Source organism: Gastrolobium bilobum, unplaced genomic scaffold (assembly GCF_033153095.1).
Source record: "Gastrolobium bilobum isolate Gb01-03AN ecotype WA unplaced genomic scaffold, APGP_CSIRO_Gbil_v1 utg7961, whole genome shotgun sequence".
NCBI lineage: Eukaryota > Viridiplantae > Streptophyta > Magnoliopsida > Fabales > Fabaceae > Gastrolobium > Gastrolobium bilobum.
Genome location: NW_026899198.1, coordinates 335,989 through 347,190, shown reverse-complemented (window position 1 = coordinate 347,190; position 11,202 = coordinate 335,989). Strand labels below are relative to the sequence as shown.

The 11,202-nt window shown below is 36.3% G+C and overlaps 1 protein-coding gene across 7 annotated transcripts; it reads right to left on the bottom strand.

Annotated features, from left to right (window-relative positions):
- Nucleotides 1–1,686: 1,686 nt before the first annotated feature.
- Nucleotides 1,687–10,866, bottom strand: LOC133288168 (protein SIEVE ELEMENT OCCLUSION B). Of its 7 annotated transcripts, none has more exons than XM_061485868.1 (11): nucleotides 10,410–10,866; nucleotides 9,001–10,185; nucleotides 8,666–8,722; nucleotides 8,357–8,514; nucleotides 5,271–5,486; nucleotides 5,016–5,120; nucleotides 4,336–4,784; nucleotides 3,878–3,987; nucleotides 3,608–3,750; nucleotides 3,021–3,512; nucleotides 1,687–2,558 (listed from the first exon to the last, which is right to left on the bottom strand). In XM_061485868.1, the coding sequence occupies exons 5-11, from the start codon at nucleotides 5,478–5,480 to the stop codon at nucleotides 1,884–1,886; spliced, it is 2,184 nt and encodes a 727-aa protein (XP_061341852.1). In that variant the 5' UTR covers nucleotides 5,481–5,486; nucleotides 8,357–8,514; nucleotides 8,666–8,722; nucleotides 9,001–10,185; nucleotides 10,410–10,866; the 3' UTR covers nucleotides 1,687–1,883. The 7 variants fall into 7 exon arrangements, 4 of the variants coding, with proteins under 4 accessions (XP_061341852.1, XP_061341853.1, XP_061341850.1 ...); XM_061485869.1 differs by having other exon boundaries at nucleotides 9,956–10,185; XM_061485866.1 differs by having other exon boundaries at nucleotides 8,666–10,185.
- Between the last annotated feature and the right edge of the window lie 336 nt (nucleotides 10,867–11,202).

Sequence of the window (11,202 nt, the reverse complement as noted above, 5' to 3'; positions counted from 1 at the left end):
CGCCTAGGATAGCGCGCTTGAGCGCCCCGATGCGCGCTTAAGTGCCCATTTATACTGAATGAACTGATGCTTTCTGCCTCCGTGCGCTTAAGCGCCCAGATGGAGGCTCTAGCGCCCGATAACGCGCGCTTGAGCGCCCGGTAGCGCGCTGAAGCGCGCGAGGCCTGTGATCAACACCCTCTTGTGTTGCTTCCAATTGTCATAACTTGGGCTACCGTGCTCCAAATGAGGAGCGGTTTGAAACCACGCGTAGCTAACGAAGAGATCTACAATATAGTAGAAGTTGTGAAATAAATAAGAAGTAAATTAATGGTTTAAAAATGGAATAAGAACATGATGTTAAGCTTGATTTATCTGATTCCGCAAAGTAATATGATTATGATCACGCAATTGGATATTTTAAATTTGGCGTCGTTTTGAAAAGAAAAATTTATCCGGATTTTTAATTGAGCCAATGTGATTGTAACTGCGCTTAATATCATAATGCGATGTTAACAAACCGGTTCTAGAACGGGGTGTTACACTTATAAACTTAATACTTTTGGCCTAAACATGACTTGTTTGGCATATATTGGACTTTCTTATTCTTATTACATCATTTTTTTATTTCTGGACTCTACCTGTTGCTTAAACAACGGTATAAAATATCCAGCAGAAATACTATTCATGAGATTTTCATGAAAAGTGTCAGACTATACAATTTTTCGTTCTGAACTCATATTTGGCATCAGAATTTTCAAATTAGGTCTCTAACCTCATTTTGCTCATTTTCACGCTCTACCTGTTGATACACACGGTGCAGAATACCCGGTAGAAGGCATTGTTCATGACCTAGTCATGATTACAGTCAACACACTCGAAATCACGTTCTGAATCTAATTATGATATTTAAATCCTTAAATTAAATCTCTAATTAAGATTTACCCGATGGGGTCATTATATTATTGATATATTAAGAAATGAAATAAATTTTGTAAGTTTTTTTCTTCTTATGACATTAGTGAATATCTTTTATTTTGTCTTGGTTTAGTCCATTTTAATACCAAAACTAAATTGGGTATAAATTAGAAGATTATGTGACCACCCTAAGAAAAGTAGAATAAAAAAAGCTAAAGTAACACCAAATTAAAGTGTAACTAACATGTTGAACAATAAAGATGCAAACCACACAAAGGGAAACAGACATAACTCTTCATGAAATAAAGATTGAGTGGCGCAGAAGAAAACCATATATTCTTGAAGAAAGGTGGCTGTCGAGGGGCAACCATTAATGATGGAGAGAGAAAAGGAACAGAGAGAAAATTTAAAAAATAAAGTAAAATAGAAGGTGAAGATGAATGTTTTTTTAGAAGATGTTTCTGTTTAACAGAAATGTAAAATAGAAGGTTGAAATGAATGCTTTATGAGAAGATGTTTGTGTGAGTTGAATCCAAAAGTTTAAATTGGTAAATATATATTAAATATTATTAATGTTTGTATATTAATATCTCTAGCACATCTTAGAAAATAGAGGTGAGATTTTTACCCGTTAATTACATGCTATTATACTATATAAAAAATCAGTTCAACCCAATACATGAGTTTATAAATGATCATCACATTAATGCAGTTATATTAATATCTCTGAATTAAGAGAAATGTAACTTTATTTATCATTCGAAGTACTCAGTTTACATAAGGTCTCCTCTTAATGCCAATAGGACAAACAAGAGCCAAAGACTGACACAAGTCACATAATACTTTGACAAATCCCTCAGTGGAGAGACCAATCCTCACTACTCACATTTTTATTACATCAATCTGCGAAAAAAACAAACACATGCAAACACGTAGGGACTATGTAATCAACTGCAAAGAAACACAGGCTGCAGAATGATTAATGATCAAATGGTAGGAGGAGCAACAGCTCTAATAAAAAAATCCTCATCATTGTTTTCATCATGGCAGCATTCAAAGGTGGTGAGCACGTGCATGTGTCTGCGACACTCAGGGCACGTGAGCTTATCTGGGATTCTCCCCATTGCATGTGAGAACTCAAATCTACAACAAGGGTTAGCAACTCTATGATTCTTCTCATACTGATCCTTAAAACTTGGTTCAAACCCATCTCTCTCAGCAAATTCCTTCCATATTGTGTCATACTCCATCAAAGTTTGCAAACCAGTTGTAGCATGCCCATTAACCACAATTTGAGACCCTCTTGCTAGAATGATCCAACCACCTTGTCTGTCATAGCTTAGAAGCTTCTTGATTTCTTGCATCACAAGGTCTTCTTCATCAGCTTGACCCAGTTGAATCTTGGAGAAGAGCATGCTCTGAAGACGGGTCCAGAAGAACCACACCATGCTATGCTCTTGCCAGCTATGTGTGTTGAGCTTTTCCCTAAGTATGGTATCCCACACTTTCTGCACTTGTTCCCTTTTGTTGCCTTTCCCAACATATACCATCTCTAAGGGTATTAGTGTAGCTTGTGCAATCCTTCGTGCTTCCTTCACAAATCTTCTTACCCACTCATGATCATCCCCTCCATAGAAGAAGATGTATTTCCCTTCCTTAATCTGTTCAATAAGAAATTATAATTGATTAATTTGTAAGATTGCGTCTGAAATATCCCCAAGTTTGAAATAGCCCCAAACTTCAAGTTGCAATACTATGCTTTTCGGTTGAGGCTACTTTGTCAAACTTTTCATGGCATTCCTATGTGTCACAAATCAACTATCCCAAAAGCTTGAGAAACTACTTACTTCATGTTAAAACTTCATTACTTTTAATTAGAAGAATGAGTGCGACAAGAATCTAGTTCTAGACCATTTGGTCATAGAATTTTTTATACCATATCATTGGCTAACTCTCCCATAAACTAAAGTTGTTAAGTGAAGAAACGTGAATGGTTTTTTATTAGATTTAACACAATGGAAATGACTGAGGTCTAGATATGGTAATAAAACTAGTAGTTTGATCATACCAAACAAAAGGGGGTGGGGTGGGGAAGTATTTTGATTGCTAGAATATATGCTTACCCAGTTCAATATTTCTGAGTCAATGCCATCAACGAGCAATTCAAGTCTCCAAGTCTCTTCCTTCCATAGATCTTTTTCTCTTGAACTTGTGAAAGGAAAGGCAGCACTTCCCCAAATCCACATCATGTGAATAGCATTAGGACAAGCAACCCTCCCATAAGGGTCCAAAACCACGATAATTGGCTTGTTCTTATATTTCCATTCCCTCTGTATGAACCAAGTGACAGCCTTGCTTATCAATGAAGGATGATACACAGAGAACCATGGCGTGGTTTCTTGCAGACTCTCAAACACCCTTTGCTTTGCCTCTGTCCATTCAGAACTTTGGTCCATAATTGGGATCCAAACTAACTCATATCTGCTATCCATTCTTGATGCATGCCCCTTTGATTCGTTATAGATCTGTTCAAGAATCAGAAGCTCGTCGTGGGAGAATTCCAAGCCAGAGATTAGAAGTAACACATTCCTCTTTCTCAGCGGCTCAAGGCCAACCTGTTCGTTTGCATCATTTATGTCAGTATTAGCATCACCGAGTTCCCATAATAGTTATGCATCATATAGTTAGTTACTGTGTTAGAAAATCAAACCCTTTTTTTTGAAGAACCATCATATAGAGGCAGAATATCATCCTTTGCATATATCAAAGCCTTGAGAACCTTCATGTTGTCCAAGTGGGGTGTGGAAAATAAATCATGTAGCATTTCATAAGCTTCAGAATCCATCTTTCTCTCTACATTGAGAGTTGATATTAAATTAGCCGTATAGCATAGATGCACTCCATGTTCTTGGCATTTCAGGATTGTTTATACATTTATTATGCTTCCAAATGAATGAATATACATGTTTAAGTTGCTTACCAATGTGTTTGTAGCAGTTATGAAGTTGCTCTCTGAGATGGTTGGCTATGTTTTTGAGCTTGTGAGCCAATGTTGATAGCTCCCAAGTATCATTTGTTGATGTCATGATCCTGAAACAGTGTTGACATATCATTTGTCTGTCATATTAAACCCTGTCATTTAGCAGCTAGGTATAATATTCACTGTAAATTGTTCTTATGACCATCATATGCTTTGGTAGATTTATGTATAAAGAGAATTTAAAATCCTGACCTTCAGACTATAGATGTCTTAACAAAATGTCAAGAGATATCATAATGTCATGCAACAATCTATCCCAAAAGTTTAAGCTGTTAGATAAAGATACATAAATGATTTTCTATTATATCTCAAACCATGGCGAAAGCTTCGCCACCGGTTTATATGATATCTGTTAACAACAAATATAAAAAACTTGAGAATTGATTGGAAAAACGTACTCATAGCCAAGTGTAGTGAGGCTGGTAATCTGAGCTGCACAAGCCACAATACTTCTGACACTCCAGTAGACAGCAATTGGGATCTGGTTAGAGGCAGTTGTATAGGGTGGTACCTCTTGTGCAATGTATCGAGTTGGAATATCATTGAACTCTATGACACACCTGGTCACCTCCAATACGACCTTAATTAGATCATTAAGTGCATCAAACCGTGGTTTCATTGAGCCTGCGTGCTCCATGATACTAGGTAATTGCTTCAGAATTGCCATTGATTTGGCAAGTTGGTTTGTATCATGAATATGAGCAAGCAGCCAGAATTCACCGTAGGTCAAAGCAAAAGCAGCTAAGGCCAACACCAACTTCACATCCCACTTGTATGTTGTAAGCATTTCAAATATTGCAACTGTTGTGGTGTGTGCATCTGCACCACCAAGAGTCTTGTAGGAAATCTGAAATTTCATTTTGGCTTTGATATTGTTATTTTGTTATATTTGATGGGGGAAAAAATGTATATTCTGACTGCAATGACACATCCGTTTTACAAATTAATAACTTGAGACTTTTTTAGAAGTTATATCAACCTATGTAACTATGTTCTAAGTAGTATCACAATGTTTAAGTGATTAAACAGAAAGATATAAAGATCTTGGTCTAGATGTTCTAGGTTATTTTTCCATCACCTCACAGGAAATACAATCAATCTTAAAAGATAGAGCCTCCAGCATGTTTGTGTAACCGGGAAGGTGGCTTTTGTCTTCTACATGATCAACATGTGCGAGAGCACCCTGAAAGAAAGTACAAGTTATAATCAGGATATAGGAGAATATCAGCCAAATTCACATCTAAATGGAAACAAAACTGAAATTGCATATGTTTGTCTTAAATATTTGCTTGGCAATTTCACAAGAAACTTTTTTATGCTACTAGCATCATACCGTTGAAGCACCTTCAGAACTCAAGGTAGAGCGTCTAAGAATATCCTCAACAATATGGAGAAGTGGCTTGACATCATATTCTAGTCCATCAGGATTATGGTCTGACACTATTTTCTTCACCAAAATGTTGTCATCAGACACTGCACTTGCAGGCATGATTCTATCTTTGATCATTTGTTGCATAGCACCCAACTTGCCAAAGCTAGCCATGGTGAGCTACACAAAACAAAATGTAGATAAAGAACTCTTAGCTTTGAGTGAGAGAAGAGATAAAACACTTGTGTAGTTGTGTTTTTAAATGCAACATGATAGGCTTATATATTTATATGGATAGAAAGGAATAAAGCCCAGATGAATCAACTTCCTTTCTTTCACCATAATTAAGTTCTTGGAACGTTAAGAGGAAGAAAGCCTTTAGCTTCTTTCTGTCCTTCATCCCCATCTCTTCACTTTAGTATGTACCAAGTCAATGTCCCCTGCAGTGACAAAACAGCATAAAGCTCTAGCATCTACACTTTTTAGTGGCTTACGCCAATGAAACCTTCTCACCATAAGTCAGAAATTTATAACTAGATTGATCAAGGTTCAGAAATGAGTGTATTATATACGTCAGGCGGGCTAAGGACACTATCAATGAGCTAAGTTACACCAACCAAAATAAGTGAATTCAATACCATATCTCAACTCAAAACATAGCACCAGCCAATCAACCATTTATGGCAATAAGTGAATCCAACATCATGTTTCATTCCACCCAAACACGTAAGACATTAAGTTCATAGATCCTCCCACTTACATATTCTTCACTTAACTCATTACCAACCAACGAGAAACTCTACCACACTTGAATATCCCAACAATATGTGTGTTAAGAAATAGTTTTTATGTAGTATTTTAAGAAGGTATAAGGCAGACAACACAATCCATGATGATGATAAATAGATCATGAAACTATGCTGCAAAGTTTTCTGGGTCCGTAAATGAAATAGATTTAGACCTTTAGCATCTACTGATATGGTTTATTACCTTTTTCTGCAAGATTTTAATAAATGCGAAACTACCACTTATGAAATGGTCCAAAAAAGAAAGTAGATACAGCTACGAGTAAACCAATTTTGCCTCTGATTAAGCATCAGTGTTCACTAAATGAGGTACAACGGAATTCAAATCATGGTAGTAAATAGGAAACGTGTTGAAGGCCGTTGGTATGATATGCTTCTTTTGCTTTGATTCCATCTTTTACTTGCAACATCAGTTGAGAATATTTTATGCCATAACGAAAGATGGAAAACGACAACCGAAAGATTTGATGCCTTGCTCTTTAATAAAAGGTAATATTAACCCCAAGGGGTCAAATAATAACTATGTTATATACAAGCTGCCCAAACTCCACCTCACCATAATAATAATAATAATAACAAAATATGATATTCAACTACTATTAAATACATGGATCAACGGTGTTGGTTTAAGTTAACCAATGGTATCGATTTCTAGTCATGCAAAGAGCTTTGTCATCCGTGTGGGTCTACTTGACTCAATCATAAGTCAAGTAATTAATGAACTAGTGGAAAACCTCTAAAAAAAAGATATTTTATGAGTCGAGAATGGAAAAAAAAATGAATATTCATTTTTGTATTTACTGTCAGATGAATGTACAGGTGTGCCTTTATATATAGAGAAAAAGAATCATCTAGAACCTAAGGAGGAAATTCATGTTTTTCTCTCACACACAAAATGGAGATACCACAACTGCATGTATAGACAAATGGAACCCGAATACCCCCTTGAGCAATCTTGAAAGGAAGAAGACCGAATTATCTAGATTAGCTTAAGTTTCAAAGGATTTACAGAGGAACCATCTCTCTCTGTGTGTGGCGTAGAATGTGATTTATATATTCCACTCAGATTATTTCCAGAATTTCTTAATAGATAATATAAACTTTCTACTCTGCTAAAATGGTATGCACCCCACAAACATTTTATAAAGGTAGAAAATACCATTAAATTGCTAAGAGGCAAATCAAAGTTTATATGACAACAATAAACCCCAAATGGTTCAATAACAGAAGCATGTGAAAACAATTAACTCGTTCAAAAAAAAAATTTGAATTTTTAGAACTACGGAAATGGGGGAAAGTTAAAGTACAATATCTATTTCGTCAGATAAAACTAACATTCCAAACATTCACAGTGTAAGTTATGGCAATGACATATATCCCTTCTTCGAGACATTGAATATTGATTGCCATGCCAATGCAAAACTCCCATTTTTCTAATGTGGAATTTTCTGCAACTTTCTACTTTTATGCTATGGGTAGGCCTCATGCATCACCAGACACTGCAATAATTTTGTTGTTGCAATCTTCACAAGAGAACAATTAGGTGGGGGAGGGTAAACTTTGAAGTTTGAATGGATGGATGGCCAGAAAGGTTGCTAAAATTGTTTGGCTTTTATGGGTCCCCGCAGTACCTGCACTTAAAGTTCAACCAGAGGCAGAAAAAAGTAACAATGTTAACAGCATTAAATTTCCCCCTTCCACTAGTAGGATGGGTATAACTAGTTAGCCATGGTACTCACTCTCCCAAGTCTAAAACTACACTAAGAAACCCCACGTGAAAATGAACAAAAATCAGACCATAACTTCTCTGCCATACCTTCTTCAACTGCCCATTAAATGTTACAATATATATATATATAAGAGACAACAAAATTTCTCCCTTATGATATTGTTAGCCCCCCATGTTATATGTAGTCACTGTGTTAACACACGCTTTCAATTTTTAACCACGCAAAATGAATCCTATACTTGGAAAACAATCATTAATGTGACCATTGCTATCTAATACCGTGAATATTTCACAAACTTGACTACAATAGAAGAGATACAGACAGATAAGTGGTCAAAATATTAAAAGACCACTTATTATACATTGTCCCTTCTCGGCTATTGGTGCAACTTCAATGAAAATCCTTCTGTACAAATTAGGATTTTCCTGGAAAAATCAGCAACAATGCAGTACTTAATTGCAATAACCCCTTGTTTCATACAAGTTAAAGCCAGGTACTTGAAAATGTGACCCACCCTTTATCTTCCATCACGGTTGTGTCAAAACACATCCTCTTTAAGCACCGGGATTCCACAATCACCGAAGGTGCCCCACAGTACATTGAAGGAGACTCGAACCCTTCAACCATTTCCATGAACATAGACTGCAACTCCTCCAAACCATAATCCTTTTCCTGTAATACATGCATTGTTGATATATGATCAGTGTTTATTCGTTATAATCCATTATGTCACTACCTAAAATTCCTACATTTCTGCCCTTAAAACTTTTCTAAGGATCCCTGTTCCGCTGGATTCGTTATAGAAGGAGGTTAAGAACCATACCTCTTTCCTCACTTGAGCCATAAGGGACACCATTTCTTCCACAAAATCAGAAAATCCCTGAAAGCAGAGATCATTCACAATTAGTCTTCCAGGACCATAACACAAGAAATAGAAACAAAAGAAACAAACTCAAAACTGCATAAAACGAACTTAAAATTTTCGAAGCACCCACCTCATCCTCTTCTTCTTGAGGATCATACAAGCCAGCAAGAAAACGCAAAGAATCAGATTCAACAATCTCATGATTTTTTTATTTTATTTTTTTTCAATTTGAAACTAGAACAGAAACAAGAACCCGAAGTCTTAAAAAACGCAAGAATTCCAAGAAACCATACCTGAATAAGCTTCCAAAAATTGCATCGATTTCACTCATCGAATCAAAAACGAAAACGATGGAATTCAGAGAAGGAAATTACTGTGCAGGGAATCAAAAAATTGAAAGCATTGAGAAAAAGAGAGAGAAGATACCTGACTAGAGAATTGTGAATGTGTGTGGTTGCCACAGACACGCTGAAGAAAAAAAAAATTGGAACGCTCTGAAGAAGAAAACTAGAGAAATTGGGATTTAGGGTTTAGAAAAAAAAAACATTGGGCTGGCGCATAGGGTTGTTGAGTTAACCCAAAAGAGACGAGGGTTAGTGGGGCTAGGGTAAAAAATAACCCTATTAAATGTGTGCTGAAAATGGGGTTGAAGGGCTGGCCCGCGCGCCCTGGCCCGTTTTGACAGGTCTAGTGGGCGTATAGCCAAGATGTGGGTGTGTGTACACAGTATTGACAGCTATAAAATCACTCCAAAGGATGCAACAGATATCAAAGGAGCCAATGATGTAGAGTTACAAAAATAATTGGCAGCTATAAAATCACTCCAAAGGATGCAACAGATATCAAAGGAGCCAATGATGTGGAGTTACAAAAATCTGGATCAGAAAGTAATTATGTTTTGAAAATTGCGCAACCAGCCCTTTTCAGTTTATTGAATTGATTCGACATCTAAGAAACAAAAACAACAAGCTTATTCATCCCAGAAAAACAAACAAACAAAAGACAAAAAAAAAAGAGCTAAATGGTTTTTCAAATCTTATGAATCAAAAGTTCTTTTGCCATAGCAGATTAAAATTAAAAAAAAAAATATATATAGTTTGGATCATAGGAACAACTTTATCCAGCTCTGTATGTAGGAGATAACATGTAAACAGTTATTCCTTGTCCTCATAAAGCAACTTGTTGTGGCATTGAGATGTTTCTAATTTTCAAGAAAAGATATAGTTGTACAAAAACAGTACAACCAACCTTGTGTTGATGATGGCATTGAACATCTCATTTGTAATGACTGGTGAGCCTAAGGATAAAGCCCTGTCAACTTTGCCCACTACAACATCAGTTGGAGTTGGAACAGTTGAGAAAACCATTAAAGAAGAAATAGATACCGAAGAAGAATCAGCAGTGAAAGATACAAATGAGGGGCAGCAACCAGAAAATGATTTTGCATAGTTAAAGAAACTTCTCGAGGTTTGAGCAGACTGCAACAAAATAAACAAGAAAATTATTGTTACTAAGTTGAATTTTTTAAAAAGCACATACATCTTAATTATGTGTCCACAAAAACAAACAAACAAATATTTATTTTCCTATTCTACATCTTTATGTTCTGACCCGTTATATGCTAAAACAGGCAATTGATCTATACAAAGTGACACACCACACCTTCGCAGAAATGAAAATGAATGGAAAGCTGAATCCCAACCTGAAGAGCTGAACCGAACCTGGAGAACACAGTTATGAAGCATCCGAATTTGGAAGAAGAGACCACACTAGCGCAAGGACATCAAAATCCGTATTTTCCTTTTTCTTTCTGCCTCCAATGCTTCCTTACTGCGCTGCCTCTTTCGTTTATCTTTCATGTAAATCTCCGTAAACTCCTCAATCGACTCGAGAAGAAACTCCAGGAGCGTCTTGTTTCGTGGCACCGGCGGTGGCGATGGACTCGGGGCAGTACCAGCCACCACACTCGGCGACGATCGCGGCCGAGGAGTACAGAAATCAGCAGGTGACGGGGCGGTACCAGCCACCACACTCGGCGACGATCTCGGCGGAGGAGTAAAGGAACCAGCACGTGAGGATGGCGAATCCATCACTATTTTGAATTATATTAAAAGAAACAAAAAATAATCAGAAAAAAAAACGCAAATTGAGAGCGCGTGGTAATAGCGTAGGAAGAACGCAGAAGAGAGAACGCGTGGGAAGAAGACAGAAGTGAACAGTATAGCGGGTAAAAGCGGTAACTTTCTCCTATATTATATTAAAAAATAAAAAATCTATATAAGAATTTGAAATAGCGTAAAAAAAAGGCTAAGGGCGACCGTTGCTATCTTTATAGAATATACAAAATTAAAAAATAATGTAAACGCTATGGTAATTATATAAAAAATTAATTTAATTTTATAAATTATGAATTAAAAAATTATTTATTTCAATTATTTTTATATTGAAAACCACTATAATATTTAGCTAAATATGAAAATGATAAAAAAAATGAA